Raw genomic sequence first — 18,953 nt, 5'->3', positions numbered from 1 at the left:
AATCCATTCTTTTTACTATAAAACAGGATTAGAATGGTAGTCTAACACACCTTTACTTATGTATCTTTTATGTTAAAATAAAGAAAGCAAGCTGATAAAGGTCCTGTGAAGATGATGTATTCATACAATTGACAAAGATTATTAAGGCCATTCCAAGAACACATAAATATTGTTTTCAGACTTCCTATCAACTTTTTTTAAAGATTGCTTCTGAAAAACTTTAGAACTTTGGCAAAAAAGAAAAAAATCTGAAAATGGTTTAGAGTTTTGAAAACAAGGATTGGCATTTTTCATTGCATATTCATAGTAAGGAAAAGCACATCTGTTAATCTAATTGTTGGTGTAGAATGCAATAGGGCCTTGCTAGACAGACTAAGGCATCTTGTGGTATTTGATCTTACTGATATTAACTCATATGTTACAGACATTGATGAATGTTCAGTGAATGGGCTTCTGTGCGATAATGGCCTCTGTCGAAACACTCCTGGAAGTTATAGCTGCACTTGTCCAAAGGGCTATGTGTTCAGCACTGAGACAGACACGTGTGAAGGTGAGAAATCTGCAAATTGTTTATTTTATTGCTTTGTTTTATTAGTATTTATTGCTTACTTAACATTAAGGCTAAATGATTAAAAACCATTCAGACTGGAGACGAGCAAGAGAAAGAGAGAGAACTGAGGTATAACATAAAGCATTCCGCATAATATTTCTGCAGTACTTTCAGTGTGTTGGGTCTTGCCAATTTCTATTGCATTAATCAGTTCATTGTTATATGAAAATGTTTTCCTTTCTTTTCTTTAGACAAATATGTGCAAGATGAAATAGACACAAATATATGCTTGCCATTGATTATACAGCGATGACATAAAGTTTATAGTTTAAAGAAAACCAAATGTCTTGATTACAAAAGTCTTTCCATTTTTTCCCATATGTCTGTGGGGATTTTTAATTGTAGATCACATTCTGGTATGTATGTGATTGAGTTTCTAGATCTGGATGTTACTATCTGGTGATAAAACCTGTCTTTTGTTTTCTTCACAATTCATACATTATAGTCAAAATTGCTTTTGCTTCCTGCTAATGGACAGAGATGCTAGAACAATGAAAATGTCACACTGCAGAAACTAAACGCAGAATTGCAAAATTATTGTGACTGCGAGGAACTGCTAATGGAGGTCATGCTGTCCAACTCCCTGATTCAAAGCAGGACCATTCAGAGCAACTTGCCCTTTGCCGTGTCTAGATGGCTTTGAAACATCTCCAAAGAAGGAGACTCAACAACTTCTTTGGGAAATCTGTGCTAGTACCCAGTCATTGGCACTGTAAAGAACTGCTTACTGATATTCAGTTTGTGCCTATTGCCTCTTATCCTGTCACTGGGCACCACAGACAAGAGCCTGTCTTTATCCTCTTAGCACCTGAATGTGTACATTGATAACATCCCACCTGAACATTGTCTTCTTTAGGCTGAACAATCCCATCTCTCTCAGCCTTTCCTCAAAGGAGATGTGCTTCATTTCCTTCATCATCTTGGTGATGCTTAGTTAGACTCTCTTCAGTATACCCATGTCCCTCCTGTACTGGGGGGCCCAGACCTGGACACAGCCTTCCAGGTGTGAATGCACCAGTGCTGAGTAGAAAGGATGGATCACCTGCCTCTACCTGTTGGCTATGCATTGTCTAACGTAGCCACAAATGCCATTACTCTACTAAGAGCTTCCTTAGTAGAAAAGGCATATTGCTGGATCTTGTTCAACTTGGCGTCTGCTAGGACCCACAGAGGATTTTTTTGCAAAGCTGCTTTTCAGCCAGGTTGCTCCCAGAACATACAAGTTCCTGGGTCTGTTCATCCCCAGTTTCAAAGCCCTCCCCATAGCTTTGAACAACTTCTTGTTGAACTTCACAGGATTCCTGACAGCCAATTTCTCCAGCCTGTCCAAGCCTCTCTGAATGGCAGTATGAGTCTCTGATATATCAGCAGCTTCTTCTAATTTGTGTCATCTGCAGACTTGCTGAGAGTGTACGCTCCTTCAGTATCCACATCATTAATTACCAAATAACTATTACCAAAACAAGAATGGACCCAGAATCAATTCCTAGGGTGCACCACAAGTTACTGGCCTCCAACTAGGCTTCAGTTTAATGATCACCACCATCTGGGTTTGCCAATTCTTACTCTTTTCAATTCACCTCGCCATCTGCCCATCTAGACTATATACATCAAAAGCTTCTCCATGAGGATTTTATGGTGTCAGTGTCAAAGACCTTATTGAAGTCCAGGTAGTCAATATCACTCATCCATCACACTGGTGATTTAATCAGTGAAGCTTACAAAAGGCTGGTCAAGCACGATTTCCCTTTCTTGAATCTGTGCTGACTACTGTTGATGATTTTCAGCTCCTTCATATGGAAACTGTTTCCAGGCATAGCTGCTCCATCAGCTTTTCAGGGATCAAGGTGAGGCTGAGTGACTTGTAGTTTCCCTTGGTCCTCCATGTTTCCCCTCTTCAGTGTATGAGTGACATTTGCTTTCCTTCAGTTTTAGGCACTTCCCACCACGTCCATAACCAAGCAAAGATTATATAAAGTATCCTCACAATGACATTTGCCAGTTTGCTTAAGTATTCCCTGCAGTGATTCTAGTCCAGAAGGGTACATCTTCCAAGCTCCAGCCTTTTGCCCTGATGTGTGGGAAGTGGGATTCTTGAAGACCAGTCTTTCTAGAGATACAAGAGATGCAAATTTTAATGAGAAATTTTAGGTATAAAACTGTTTCAAGCAAAGCTGGTGCAGTAAGGGAGTTGAAATGAAAGTATTGGCTTTTGCCTCATTTTTAATTAGTAGTTATTAGTTATTTATTACTAGATTTTTTTGCATTATTTTTTACTTGGTTCCATGATCTATATATCTCATAATTGTTATGATTAGGAAGTATTTATAATAAATAATTGTGCATTTGAGTGAGTGATGATGAAGGTACTTTCCTTCTGGAATACATATTATATAAACCAGTATCATCCACTAAATTTGTCTGAAGCAATGGAGGACATTATTGCCCTCAGCTGCTTGTTATTACTGGTCAGCCACAAGTTACTTCTTTACAGCTAAACAAACACACAGAATGGAAAGTGGAAGCACTCTTTAAAATATCCTTGCTGTGCAAGTTCAGTCAGGTTAACTTAAAACATTTCATTCGCAGCATATGCTGAATGAGCTAACTTAACACTGCAGCAGCAAGGAAGGCTCATGTGCTCTTTGCCAGTTTTCTCCAGAGCAGTGGAAGCAAGCAGCATGAGAGCAATAGCGTTTTGAATGTCTCCAACTGTTCAGAAAGTGAACATGTGTTTACACTCAAAACATCTCATGAAATGGTTTAAATTCTAGAGGTATCAAATCATTCACCTCTTCACCCCTTCTATTCAAAAGGAATTATGTTTCTTCATATTTCAGTACATGTGTGTTTCAGAGGCCACTTTTAAGAGTTAAAATTTCTTCTCTTCTTGTATGTTACAAATTAGCAGCACTTGCTCAGGTTAGGCATTTTCTTTTATCATGCTCCCATGGATTTATAGCACACTGTGCTAAATTGTCTTAATGCCTGGTATCTATCCACAGTGTTTGTGTGAGATACTGACTTCAGATTCTGTCTTTATGTTGTGTTTCCATGCCTAAAAACATTTCTAGCAGTGAAAATTGCTTACCATGTGTTTTTCATTATCGGAATGGAAAAGCTAACAACTTCAAAGCAAAACACTGAACAAAAGATAGAGCAATGAGATACAAGAATGGAAATAGCTTAATTATTGAAGTAGTAGTATATTCAGATTTTTAAAAAGTAAATTTTTCAGTTGTTGTTATTTAACTTCATGCCCAGCCATTTAATCTGTCCTGACTTTTTTTGCAAGGCTCTCAAGGGAGTAAAGAGCTCATCCCAATTTGTTGTCATCAGTGGACACATGTAGTTTATCTTAAGTTCTGCATGCATGATACAGTTCTGCAACACTGATAACAGTGCTTAGGAGAACTGCCCCTAAAAGGAGTCCCATGAAGCCCCACTATTATTTGGCTGCCAACCTGATGTAACCATATTTACAATACCACTTTGAGCCTGCATCATCAGCAAATTAATTATTCACCCATGGTATTGTGCCTTTGAATACTTGTATGTTGGATATTTTGTCCAGTTCACTGAGGGGCATGCAAGTTCTTTGGATAGCATTGCCAGCAGATTTTGAGTGCAAGATCATAGTATCTAAACAGGTTAGATTTAAGATTAGATAGAGTTGAAAGCAAGTTTTATGAAGACAAGATTCTAGTGGGAATAAAAATAGCAGATATCTCTCGATAGTGACTTAGATCACCTTTTTTAAGGAATATGAGTCCTCTTTTTGTTTTTATTCAAAGGATATGTATGCAGTTCCCAGATTAACTGTCTAGGGATCATGTCTAAAAATAGGAACAGAGAACTCATATGTTCAGAATAACACAATACAGTAGTTGGTGACAATCATCTAGTAATATAGGTACTGAGATATTTCATAATTCAAGCCAACCAAAGGTAGAAAATGCAAATACTTTATTAAGAGGTTGATATATAAATTAAACTCTATTCTGCTGTGAAGGAGGAATGACTGAGTTGATTGTTCAGACTCGTTAAGTACAGCTGTTCAGGTTTCTGTTTAGTGTATTTTTTATTTGCTGTGTTTAGATACAGATGAATTAATGTGCTTAATCCCTTGTTTTCCTTTTTTACCTGCAAATTTTTACCATATATTTTTGAATACTCATAAATGAGTTTATTTCCTTCATAAAATAACAGTTGTTGCTTCCCCTGGTTCTTTTTCATCATCCTATATATCTGCTGAATTCTGAGAGATGCTTGCAACATTGGGCGTGAATGCAGCAGCAATATTTAAAATAATAGATTATTTTATTAATGTAAAAAAAAAATCTCATTTAAAAAATAAATTAAAAAAAAGACAAAACCAAAGTACTAAACCTTAGCCAAAACTTCAGATTTGGAAGAACATTTTCATTTTGAACAGTTATTTTAGTGCAGTCAGCTCTAAAATACTTGCAATATTTTACTGTCCGTGTGGCAGATTTGGAAGGATATTCAGTTTCTTTCTGTGTATTTATATACATGAAATTGCTTGCACAGGTTGTGAAGAATTTATTATCGCCATCTTGGGTAAGATGGAGTTGAAGTAATTAAAACTGAAATTTAGATATAGCTGATCAGACAAAAAAAGATTCAGGAGTAGTTTGTCATAAAACTCCCCATAAATGCTGTTAAATGCATTCTAAAGTTGAGTGGGTTAGCAATTTAAGGAATAAATTCATTTCTTTTTGTCTAAATTCTGCTTTCAAATGGGCATTAAGTCATCCAACTTGGAGTAACAGGTTCACTGGTTGTAGAAGAAAGCCAGAAGCCTTATGTGGCTTTCTGAAAATGCTCTGATGCTTATTACTCACTGGTATACTTTTAATTAATATAAATGTCATCAGTAACTGTGATGAAACAACAGAACCGTTCACTGTTTTTGTTTATAGTTGAATTGAAATTTTTTATCAGTTTGTTGTAGAGAGTATGGGAGTTGTTTGAGCATTCAGAGTCTGCGAAAGTTGAGATTTTTACAATAAGCTCTGTGGTTTAGGTTGTGTTTCCAGTGACATAACTAGTTAAACGTAAACCAGATGTGCTTTGAAGTTTATTTCCAGGAATGTACAGCGAACTGTTTCAAGTTTTGTTTCTGTGACATTTACAATGCTCACTTGCTCCACTTAAGCAAAAACTCTTAAAAAAAAATAGAAAAAATAAAGGATAAATATTTTCATACATTTTAAATTATTATCTTAAAATATAAAACAGTATTTAAAATTATATGTATACATTTTTTTTTTTTACGAGAAAGTAAAGAGCATAACCCATAAACATGTAGGTGCTTTTCATCCCTGCCCTCCACTCCCCCCCCCCCCCCCCCCCCCCCCCCCCCCCCCACTCCCATCTCCATTTATTCTTGTATCTTTTAGTTTTGGGAATGCTGACTTTTATGTCTGCTTCTCAGCCATTTTTTCATAGATTTTGTTTTCTTGTTAAGTGCGAAAACCAAAAGCAGACATGTATTTTCCTACAAGAAAATTGATTATAAATGTAACTTTTTAATTCTCTGGGAGAATTGAAGATAAGCATGATAACCTGATCCATTTTAAATTTATGAATGTAAATTATCCTTAGTTGTATGCATTTTTTATATTTTGAGTATTATTAAAGTAGTGTCTTATATAGCGCAGTAACACTTTCTGCTCAATATAGTGTTTTGTCTTACCTGCTGGTGCTGTATGTGCAGTTGTGTGTGTGGTGGAGCTGACAGCTGTGAAAATAATGTGACCCTTTCCATGAAAATCTCATGCTTTCATTGGTGAAGTTTTTAGGCAGACTTCAAGCATTTTACCTACAGTTTTCTTTGATGGGTCTCTGACTCAGACTGAATTCTAATTTACCTTTAAAAAGTATCAGACAAAACACTTTATTTCCAAGAATGATTAGCTAGTAAGAAAATGTTGATTTGTGTATTGAGAAACATGCAAACACTGTGCCATGTTCTTCAAAAAACTGCTGCTCCTCTATGCTGCTGCAACTTCATCTGCTTTTCTTCCCCCTTACTCTGAAATTGTGCTCAGATCTGGTGAAGTTGGAAGCCTAATTTTTACATGTACTCAGTGGAGATATACTATATTCTCTGTGTGCAAAAGCTCAAAAATTTCAATGGGGCTGTTTGTGCCTGGTCCATGATGGTAACTTCTCTGAAGTTTCCACCTTAGGTGAACAGGGAAGAGCACTGAACTGGACAGGTAGCCATACCTGTATAAAAGCAGAAACATAACACAGAGACTGATCAAATTTCCCTCTGGCCCAGTGCTAACTATATTAGAGCAAGTATACAGCATTACTTTCCAGAAAGTCTCTCTGAACTGCTGTGGTTCCAAAGTAGGATCTTTCCATTAGTAAATGACTATGGATTTCTCTTCAATAAATTGTCCAGATTGATGTTGACTCATGAAAGTTTTCAGCATCCCAGGATGACTACAAGCTAGCTTCACTGCATGCCCCTTTGTTCTTGCCATGCAAGTGATGGTGACATGTTGATTCTTTAGACTGGGAGCGACTATGTATATCTTCTTTATAGTCCCCTTTCTCTTCCTTTCTCCCTCTGTACTGAGAGCTGTTCAAAATATAGTGCGCTTTCAAGATAACCCCTGTGCCTCACTGTTATCTGTTTCTAATCATGGGTACAGAATTTTTGGTTTCCCTGTGAAAGCAGCAGACATCACTCTCTGCTACCAGGTATTGCTGGCTAGGGAAAAACAGGGAGACTAGGGAGGTTAGGAACATACCCTGGACTGTAAAAGGTAATAAAGTGTGAAATGTATTTACAGGGAGGGGAAGGGATGCAGAGCAGATAAATGTTTACCAGATTGCTAGCTGAGATGCAGAGGTGCTTAGCACTTGCTCTGTACAAACTAACTGGCTTCTGCAGATCTACATGATTACCTCCATGCTGTGTTGGTACATGAGCAGTGCCAAACCTGTCCTGGCCACATGCTTGCCTACACTGTTGTTGCACTCTTTGGGAAGCTAGAGAGGGGTGTGATCTGTTAAAATGAAACCTGAGATTATACAACCAACTTTATCTAAGCAGGCTGTCTGCAAAGAAAAGTGGAAGCCATACCTGATGTGGCATCAGGGAGATGCATGACTGAGACTGGCAGCTCTGAAGGAGAATTCAGGGCCAGCATTACTGGTAGCATGGGATTTATGTCCTTGAACACACTACCCTGATATGGTAAAGCCTCCTGGATCTCATGTCTGCATATGTGTTAGCTGGGTAACACACAAGACTGAGAGTTGATTTTGCTCCTTTGCTGTGCCAAAACTTGCTGTCATTCAAAGACAAGTCTGTTTACTGTTTGTAGGCAAGTAATTTCATTAAGTAAAGGAACTGTGAAAATCAGCCCTTCGATTAGGTGCTTGGCTTGGATGTGAAGAGAGATGACGTAGTTTCCTAAGCATAGCAATTTCTGAGTGTTTTCCATCTCTCTGTTTGTTTCCCCCTCCTCTAATATTTTATCCTTTGGTGAGTATACTAAACTATTTCTACAACCCCATAAGTCTCTCAAGATTCCTTCATGGAATCTTCCTTCGGGTCTGGTGAAACAGCAGCTTAATACCTCAAGGCACACCAAATAGCAAATAGTAGCTTTTGCATGATTTCTGACTGGTGAGCAGGGTGTTTTGGTCTGTTAATACTATTAATGTTACTGGTGCTTAATATGTCCTGTGTTAGTTTCTAATTAATTTTCATCACACTCTTTTTGTGTGTCAGTATGACATTATTCCTTGGATAGTACTAGCAAATGTAAGTATGGGCTAACAGTTTTATTTCTGGTCTGCCAAAGGAACTGTCTGGTTAGATTAGAATGTATGACTTGATTTGAGACCCAAATAAAAAACAAAAAACCTGAACTGATTGAATTTAGGAAAAAGAAGTGGATATGCATCTACGACTGTTCTTTGAAAAAGTTTGCTGCTATTGGTTTAATCCTGGAATTGATTTCCCTTTAAATTAAAACAAAAACAAAAACAAACAAAACAAGCAAACAATACTGCCCGTAGAGGTCCTATTATTTTATATGAATCAGCTTAAAAACTCATACGGCCAATAAATAGAAGGAGTTAGAAGGTGGAGGAAAGTACCATTTACACTACACAAGTTTCAACTGCTATTTCTTGAATACATTCCAAAACTAGAGAATTGCAGCCAGCATTGGAATATTTTGATTCTGACAGGGTTTTCTTAATTCTTCCAAAGCTTTATGGAGACATAAATGACAGAAACAATAAGACTTTTGTTTGTGCATGGCATGTTGTGGCTAGGAATGCATTGCTTTCCATGATGAAAGAATTTTGATCTCTCACAAGGCTGTTACAATTTATGCTGGAAAACTTTATATTCCACGTTCTTGGAAGTGACTGTCTTTGTAGGAAAGATTCATTTAATTAGCCCTTTCAAATTATACACTCCTGTACTCAAGCACATAAATGCTGTCTGTCCCTTCATCTTTTGCATGTCATGCTTCAAAAAGACAGACAGACAGGAAGACAAACAGACAAAGAAAGAAAGAAAGGAGGAAAAAATTAGGTATTCCAGACTTTTTTGGCAAAAGAGTCCACAGCAGCACTGATACTCTTTTTTTCTTTTTTCCCTTTTTTTTTTTTTCTTGCTTTTTTTCCAGAAGCGTATTACTGTCCTAACAGTGTCTTTACTTTCTGGATTATAGATATAAATGAATGTGAAAGTAGCCCGTGTGTCAATGGTGCCTGCAGGAACAATCTTGGATCCTTCAGTTGCGAGTGTTCACCTGGCAGCAAGCTGGATTCTACAGGACTGATCTGTATTGGTGGGTCTTCCCTTCTGTTTTGTTGTTGTTGTTTTTATATGTTTTTATTACTAATTAAAAGAAACAAAGCCAAAAAAAAAAAAAACCCAAAAAACATTTAAAGCATTGATTAAATCAGAAAGAAAATAATGTATTTTGCTCATTTGCTTGCTGCAGTAGAATGCATAGATAGCTTGTAATACCAAACAAATCCATACCAATATAATCATATCCATGGAAGCAGAAGTATGTTTAGGAATTATCGTTCTTACAAAAGACAAGATATGAGTAAAACTGTAGGTACTAAGGCCAATAGCTGAAAAATTGTGAAGCCGAAATGCCCATTCAATCTTTTGTCCTGTTTAGATTTGAGACAAGAAAGTAAAACTGGAACAACTACTCAAATAGTGATAAGAAAGCTCCTGGCATTCTTCATGAACTTTGAAGATTACTTTTCCTATCAAGAAATAATGGTGTTTGCCTTACATCATACCTTATGATGTCTCATACCTTACCTTGTAGAGATAATTTGTAAGGATCCCTGGCAAACACATGATTATGGTTTTGTATATATATGCAAGACAAATATGTATAGAAAGATCATGTGACATAAATACTGTTAGCATCCTTTGAGGTTTCATATTGTATTGAAAAAAAAGCAGAGCATGGCACAGGCTTTATCAGAGCTAGCAGCAACAGTTGCCTGCAAGATGTTATTCACATGATCTCTGGAACCCATTCTCTTTACTTTTCTTGCCTTCCCAAGATTCAAAGGGCTAGAGACATCAGCACTCCTCAGGTGCTTGAAAGCTGCCGTTGTTTTGTCTTGTTTGTGTAACGTAATTGAAGTTATTGTAAGATGTGTTGGATAAGTTGGATTGCAGTGTCATTAATAATGGGATGATGCTAAGTTTAAATGTTTCTTTTATTGTAAGATTGATTTGTCTGGTGTTCTTGATTCAACTTTTGTACTGTGCCAAGACTTTCTTAAGATTGGAAATTTAATACTGCAGTTTCTATTTAAGGAAAGCATCTGTCTGTGCCTTGATTTGTTATTTTAAGTGAATAGTACTTTTGCTCCTAATCAAAGAGTCATAGAATCATAGAATCACAAGGTTGGAAAGAACCTACAAGATCATCTCGTCCAACTGTCCTCCGATTACCGTTGCTACCGCCAAGCCACTAAACTATATCTTGTAGCTCCTCATCCAGATGCTTCTTGAATACTACCAGGGACGGCAACCGAAGCCTTCTCCTAGCCTTTCTCTTAGTTTATTAGAAATATTGCCACTACCTCTGACCTGTACAGTTTAGTATTCTTCTTGTTCTGTTTCACATTGTGCTGATATCTTGACTTGACCATTTTAATCTGTGCTTGTTTTAACTTAGTTGTGTTCTGGCATACAAAAGTGTTACAAATTTGCTAAGGGCTTAATTATTATAGTGTTCCTTTGCAAACTGTTTCCATTGGGATGGCTAGAATGTGAGGTACTACTTGGCCTGAGTAATATTTTTAAATAATGTTTTGTAATAATGTAAAATAAACAATATAAATACTTCAATAGTCAAATAAAAAGGGAAGGATAGAAGTCACCTTAATCTGTAGGCATAATTATTACTTGTTCTTGTTGATCAGTATTCTCTCTGGAAGAGTTTTCTGTACTACTAGTGAGAATATGTCAAGACAGAAGTGTCAGTACAGGTCGTGTAAGAAATATATTTTTATACAATTAGAATCCATTTACATTCTTCTACCTTGACAAAGTCTCCACTGGAATTAGCAGTGTTTGAAGAAGGGTAGACTAACTTACTGAAAGGTGAGTAAGGGTTTGAGATTATAGGTTGTGTTTGGTGTGAAAAACTTGCACTCATCAAATGTGAACTGCTTTAAACATCTACAGTAGGGAAAGTTGTTTTTATCAGTTTGCTCTAATTTGCACTAATTACAGTCACATCGGATACAGAAAGCATATTCAGTATGGTTGTGCTTGACTGGAATGCTGTTCTGGTTTGGATACGTGTTGTAGTTTCCTTACTTTCTTTCAAAGTAAGATCGCATCAGTTTGATTCTGAGGCCTTCCCAATTCTGCTGTAATTTCAGATTTTGTCTCTTGTTGGAACCAGAACCACAGCTGTGTTGTAAAAATATTTTTTCTTCCCTTCTTTCACTATTCTTTCACTATTATTATGACACATATTTGCAGTAAAACAAACAAACAAACAAAAAAACAAAAAAACAAATGACAGCAAAAAGAAGGAAAAGTGTTTAACAGCTCTGATAATTTTATTTTTACATGTTGCTTTTGTATGTATTGCTAATATGTCTTACTACTAGTTTTCACTGTTGTCTTGTGGACTCAGGTCAGACTTATGACAATCCTAGTACTGAGATCTTTGTGTCTGGCACATGTTCTCTTCTCAATTTGTGAAGAGGAAACTTGAGTCTGTTGTCTCTTCTGGTTCCTTTGCCTTGTCTGCCCAGCTTTAATGCTTAAGAGCCAGGTGTCTTGATTTATTTGCATCTGTATTGCCTGTAGAAATTGTGCTAAGATGTAAGTCATTTGTCTCTTTCTGTGAACTTCCCTGTGCAGAGGGGAGATGACTTGCTGCAGTAAGACTAAGAATTCAAGTCACAACATTTGGCTCAAACTTCCAGCAATTCAGGGTTGTTACTTTAGCCTTTACAGCATAAGCTTTAAACGAGAAAGCTGATATATTATGCATTTGTTTTGCTTTATAACTCTCTGTCTGTGTCTCTAGTATTAAGGCTACTCCTTTGTTAAAGGAGTAAAGAAGTAGAATTGTTTTGAAAGACATCTGTTGGTTGTACCACTGCTTCATTGCTATTTTGGGAATTGCTTGTACTGTGGGGCTATTGCCACTTGTGCTGTTTGAAATATAAATTTAATATGTGATTTTAATGCACATTTAGTCAATGTTTTTGGAATTCATCTAGCGCACAGCCTGTAGGCTGCCATCTGCCTGTAGTATGCATATATTCTTCTTCAAGCCAGAATCAAAGAGATGCAAGCAGCAGAAGGAATGCTTTGATGCAGAATAATAAATATTTTTTTCACTGAAGCAAAAATCACAGTGACTGCCCTTTGTAAATTTTGTCTAGACAAGAGAGGTTGTGTAAAATAAAGGAAATTAACTCAGAGCCAGAAAAAAAGTTAAGCAGATTTCGGCAGGATAATGTAGGTGCGGCTTGTGTGAAGAAAGTAATCTGTTAATTTGTATAGTATAATTTAATATATATTAAATATATTAATTTTTTAAATAATTAATAATATAATATAATATAATATAATATAATATAATATAATAATATAATATAATATAATATAATATAATATAATATAATATAATATAATATAATATAATATAATATAATATAATATAATTAAATATTTGATAATATATTAAATATTTATATTAAATCATTTTTTTGAGATATTATTTTGACTTTTTCATCCTTTAAAGCTGGCTACTAAACGAGTAAATATTGCACTCAAGTAATCGTTAATGAATGAAGCAATGGAAACATTACATTTTGACAAAATAAAGCAGATGTATCAACGTAAGGCCAACCCACCTCTCGACCTGGTAACATGAGGTAGAGATGAGACATGAGACTCAAGCCCTGATCTGGGACTTTTTGATGAGAAAGCCACACACCCAATTCTCATAAGCTCAGGAGCAGAAACCCACTTAGTCATCATAGGTATGTCTTCCTTTGGTCTTTGGATCTGTCTTAGACTCTCGATGGGGCCACTAAGCTGGATTAAGATGAGAAAAAACACGACCCTTTCCTTTTCCATGATCCTTTGTCCTTCATCGATTTGTAACCTTGTACCCTACATTTTTGAGAACAACGGTAATCTAAATAATATTACTCTTACAACTGATTGTTTATGAAGTACCAATATTTCCAAATATTCCAGTTTCTGAACTGGTTCCAGGAACATTCTTGCACCAGCTTTTTTTTTTTTTTTTTTTTTTTTTTGTTATATTATATTACACAAAGAATGGTTGTGCTCTCAGTATTCTGCACAATTTTCTAATAACAGTTTCATAGAAACTGTTTTTTTTTTTTAAAAAAAAAATCTGGAGCACATTGCTTCTAAGTATGAGTTATGAGTAATACTGATCAACAGCACCTGATAGATAGTCTGACTTTCAGTACATAAATTATACATAAACATTTAAAACCAATTCCTATTCGTCTTGCATTAATTGTCCTGTTACATCAATCAGAGCCATTTGCTTAGTTTTCAACTATGGGTAAGTGCATGCTGTTAAACTCCATCCAGGCTCTCTTCCAAATCTGGGTTAGATCTTTACAGACTGCTTTATAACTGTCACAGAGATCACAAAGATTGTAGTCTGCTTCAAGAATTTTGGTCTCTTAAATATAATAGCATAGAGACACTGAATCAAATCACTTCCAAATCAAATCACTTCCAAAAATTTATACTTGATTTAAGGTCTAACTTATATTTTGAAAAGTGGATGGTGCACTGAATGCATGGTTGTTTTGAACTGAAGACTTGGATACCTAAAAGAGAATTTCAGATGATTTCAGGCAGCAGAGTTTATGCTGGTAGACCTCTACCAGCTGTAGGACCTGTACTGTGGAATGCCTGAAGGGGTACAGTCTATCACTCATTTTTTGAGATAATACTATTTATTTCCTCTGCTTCTCAAACAAAAAGTATGCAAAATGACTCCAATGCAAGGTCCTGCTCTTAGAAGACAGACTGGTCTCTCTTTGTACTTTGTCTACCAGTGGCACAATGAGATGTCAGCTCTTCCTGCTGTGACAGTTCCATATTGTTTCTGTTGTGCTGCAGATAGCCTGAAGGGAACTTGCTGGCTTAATATCCAGGACAGTCGCTGTGAAGTCAACATCAATGGTGCTACACTGAAATCTGAATGCTGTGCTACTTTAGGAGCAGCTTGGGGTAGTCCGTGTGAGCGGTGTGAATTAGGTATGCTGCTATGCTTTCATATCCTGTGCCTTTTGGAAGAAAAGTGAATGTACTACCAGAAAAATTCTCTCTCTCTTTTATTTTTTTCTTTGTTAAAACATACAAAAAAACCCCCACAAGACTATGAATTCAGAATGTTTTCCATAGCATCTTCAACATAAGATATCATTCTAACTCTGAGGCTGTGAGGAAATGACACTTGAGAGGAGCATCGAGTAGTTCTCCACAAATATTTTGCACTGGGATATGGTGAAGTAGGGACTAAAATAATTAAGTGAAATACCCGTTGAAAATCTTGACGGCCTTTTATTTTGTGTGCTGTTAACACTCATCCCACCTGTTCTCAGGCACATAGCTTAGGTATTAGGTATACATTATTGACTTTAGAACAGTACTAGTATTAGCACACAAGCATAAGGCTAGGGATTGGTAGCAGAAATGCTAAATGTATACTCTGTTTTGTGGATAATATGTTGTGCTACGTTCTTGCCATAAGGTTTGAATAATACCATTAGCAGCTGAACCAGTATCATGACATTCTAGCCTGTGGTCCTTAACTGAAACAATAACTGTGGGCAGATGTGTCTGATCCAATAAACTTGGTACAAACAGCATCCGGCAGTGCTCTTAACTGTGCAATGGAGCATTGAGCAAAGATACTGCTTTGGAGTTTAGGAAGAAATATAGTAAGTTTAGACTTACAGAACTAATCAAAGACTAATTAATCCAGAGCACTCATTAGCACAGATGAGGCACATCTGGCCATTTAATTTCCTGTTCCTTAACTTTCTAGATTTCAGCAAGCTTGCATATCCCTATGTCATGCTACATTTTGCATACATATCCTAAAATAATCTCTTTGCTCAGATGCTTTATAAAGCTACAGTGGGGGGTGGGGAACAACAACAACAAAAAAACAACAACAACAAAAACCCACAACTCTTTGTTGATAACTGGCATCACCAGAGCTTTAATTCTTCAGATAACCTTACAGGACATGTACTTTCCCCTACATCTGAGTGCTGAGATTCATTTCATTCTGTGCTTAGCGGAAAGCACAACAGAGTAATTAGGTAACATTTAATTCCATCAGTCATTATTTCTTCTCTGTTATATATATGAGTCAGTAGTCTTCATCGAGGCTAAATGACTTGCTATATTATACAGTCAAACTTAGATAATGTAGGAGAATTGCAAAGATTTTTAAGCTTAAATTACTTACTCTCATATGTCATTCTGAAGCAGTGATGTACCTTTTTTCCTTGATTCCAGACACAGCTTGCTCAAGAGGATTTGCCAGAGTTAAGGGTGTTACATGTGAAGGTAAAGTTTTTGTGTTTCTTTTCACTAGCTGCCATTTTTAATTTCAGAAAATAAATAAGAGAGAAAGGGAGCCATGATCATATTACTTTTAGAGCTGCTATCAGTTATTGACTGTTGGGAACTTGTTACATAACACTGTTGGAGAATGTCAAAACAGTACAAAATGATAGAAGTGTTCCTTCAGCAGACATTTAATTCTTTTTCATTCTCTCATCCACAAACATCACTTTCTCTTACCCGGAGAACGTGGTATCTTAATGTCCTGAGATATTATGAGATTCGCTTGGATGAAAGGAAGTCAGATGTTTGTTCAGATCCTAATACAGCATGAGTGAAAGTGGTGTGTTTTGCTTTTTCTTTTGTTGAAGTTCTCAGTAAAGTTGTCGTTATCTCCTTGCTGGAATTAGCATACATTCTGAAACTTCTTTCACCCCTTTATTTACCTACAGATGTAAATGAGTGTGATGTTTTTCCTGGTGTTTGTCCCAATGGAAGATGTGTTAATAGTAGAGGCTCATTTCACTGTGAATGCCCAGAAGGACTGACACTGGATGGAACAGGGAGAGTGTGTTTAGGTAAGAACACAGTCAACTTTGGCAGCCTTTTAGCTGTGTTTAACAGCTCTCTGAAATAATTCTTAAAGGAGTAAGAAGAGACATTTGGTTTGTTTCTGAACTGCTGACTTTGGTAATTGTGTGTTTTAGTTTATGTCTGCTTGGATTTCAGATACCTGTTTACTTCAGGGAAGAGCTGGTGAATACAGATGTTTGTGATCTGGCGAGTTTTGCCCTCACTGCAGTCAATAGGTTTTACTAGAGTGTTGCCCTTCCTGTGATTCACATCACCCAGTCACAATTTCTGTTAATTTTTTACGATTTCTAAGGACTTAAAAATATAATTACAGATAGCATTTGATTTCTTTTGAGAAAACAGAACAGTTATAATTTTTGAGCCCTGGTCTCATGTCAGTTAAGAATTTGGCTTTTCTAATGCATATTTTCTGTTTCAGTGTTGTTGTCATCCCTTGAGAATTCAAGTTTAAGCAATCAGTTTTCCTTTACTTGTTCCATTGTTTATCAGTAGCTGATGCAAACAGCTACCAGGTTGTGTTTTGCTGCTGGTGATGGTTTTTTAAAACATGAGTTTTAAAAACATGAGAGATGTTTTTTAAAATGAGAATTTTGAAAATAAACAGATGTACATTCTCAGCATAAATTTCTCTTAGAAAGAAGAAATAATTCAAAACAAAGTCTTCCAAGATGAGTATGTATAGAATATGCAGTTTTTTGTGTTAGGTTTTACTGCTTTTCATTTTTATTTATTTATTTATTTATTTTTAGCCCATACTTATTGGTTCTCTTTGCAGTCATTATCATCTGTGGCCTTCAACTATTACTTCTTTGTGAGAAACTTCATAAGAAGAGGTGGTTGAAACAATGGAGTTGTTTTCAAGCAACACACAGAATTCCTTTACCCTCTAATCCATTTTGCCTTCTCCTACTTTAATGAAAAAATGTCCTTTTACAGTACAAGATATGTGTTTTCTCTTATGCTGCTTAAGTACTGTGGCATATATTTCTCAAATGCTTTCCTGCAGGGTCCACTGGACTGATTTTAGTGATAACAAATATTTATTAGAATTATGTTTGCTTAAGCTGTTTAAGTGAAAAAAAATATGATATTGATATGAGGAATTTTGCAGGAAACCATGAGTATTCTTTAAACAATTTCCATTTCTTATACTTTCTTCTAAGTTGTTTACCTTAGGATGTGTATAAGGTATATACATACTGTAGAATGTTGTAGGACGTACACGGAAAATAGTTCAGCAACTATTTCTTGTTGTTTTTTAAATAATGCATTTTTCTCCAGAGCATTTTGAGCTTAGTAAATAAAAGAGATATATTAGGTTTCCTAAAGCATAACATCCAGTTCAGTGTTCATATCAACTATTCTGGCTTCCAGTCCATTTTAGTCATACTTGGAGAATGTGGAATCATAGACATCTTCTCTAATGCTGCTGTAATTGTCTGTTTCCTATTATTTGTACAGTTTTTCAGATTTTTGAAATTCAGAGACATTTTCCTAAGGTGCAGAGGATAGCATTTAGAGAAATACTTCTACTTCTATGTGATACAACAGAGATTTGGAAGCTTACCAATAGCAACTTCAGATTTCAACTCTGTGCAGTGTACAACATCTTGAGGAGTAATCTGTCTTGCAGAAATTGAACCACATAAGTAATCATGCTCTGGAAACAGCTGCTTCTGAAAGACAGAAAACCCCACCAAAGTATGACATTTCCCTTTGTTCTTTTAAAATGGGCAGATATCCGCATGGAGCAGTGTTACCTGAAATGGGATGAAGATGAATGCATTCAGTCTGTACCTGGCAAATTTCGTATGGATGCCTGCTGTTGTGCTGTGGGTGCTGCCTGGGGTTCTGACTGTGAGGAATGTCCAAAGCCTGGCACAAAGGAGTATGAGGCTCTGTGCCCCAGAGGTCCTGGCTTTTCCAACAGAGGAGATATTCTAACTGGCAGACCATTTTATAAAGGCAAGAGTTCATTATTATCTAATGAATTTAAAAATTATATGTACATCTTGGCAACCATTCTAATGAAATGCCAGGGTTTCTGTCTGTTACATACTTGAGATGAGAGAGACTCATGTATGTCAAATATGTAAGAGCTGGCACTACAGGTAGAAAACCTACTGCTTGCATGTTCATCCTTCTCATTTATTTCCCCTTCCCCAGCCCTGAGGGGTGTCTCCTGCTGCCCAGACTCGTCCTTTTATGACAATAAGAAGGAAAAAAGGAAAAGGAAACTTCCATTACATATATAAACATACAAATACAAGTAAATAAATATTTAAAATGCTTAAGCCTTCTTTCTTTTTACTTCTTCTTCTTTTTTTTTTTTTTTTCTTCTTGTAGATATCAATGAGTGCAAGGTATTCCCTGGTATGTGCATGAATGGTAAATGCAGGAATACAATTGGAAGTTTCAAATGTAGATGTAACAGTGGGTTTGCTTTAGATATGGAGGAAAGAAATTGTACAGGTAAGACTTACATTTTTTCTGGATTTTAAAGGAACTTGTGATGGTTACATAGCTTAGTGATCTGGAAGCTTAATGCAGTTAATCTCCTTCAGTTTCTAAGATATTAATCTGTGGTCAGAGTGGACAGATGTCTTG

General features: G+C 36.2%; 1 protein-coding gene across 2 annotated transcripts in view; it reads left to right on the top strand.

Moving 5' to 3' along the window:
• The window catches only part of FBN2 (fibrillin 2), a 147,689-nt gene that overhangs the window by 75,571 nt on the left and 53,165 nt on the right, over positions 1-18,953 (top strand). For both annotated transcript variants that reach the window (XM_015849661.2, XM_015849660.2), the window contains 7 exons: positions 425-550; positions 9,343-9,462; positions 14,295-14,432; positions 15,705-15,755; positions 16,205-16,330; positions 18,084-18,311; positions 18,693-18,818. In XM_015849661.2, the coding sequence (XP_015705147.1) occupies positions 425-550; positions 9,343-9,462; positions 14,295-14,432; positions 15,705-15,755; positions 16,205-16,330; positions 18,084-18,311; positions 18,693-18,818 (915 nt within the window). The remainder of the gene's footprint in view (positions 1-424; positions 551-9,342; positions 9,463-14,294; positions 14,433-15,704; positions 15,756-16,204; positions 16,331-18,083; positions 18,312-18,692; positions 18,819-18,953) is intronic.

This window comes from Coturnix japonica, chromosome Z, assembly GCF_001577835.2.
Source record: "Coturnix japonica isolate 7356 chromosome Z, Coturnix japonica 2.1, whole genome shotgun sequence".
NCBI classification, from domain to species: domain Eukaryota; kingdom Metazoa; phylum Chordata; class Aves; order Galliformes; family Phasianidae; genus Coturnix; species Coturnix japonica.
This window is presented reverse-complemented; position numbering and strand designations above follow the sequence as displayed.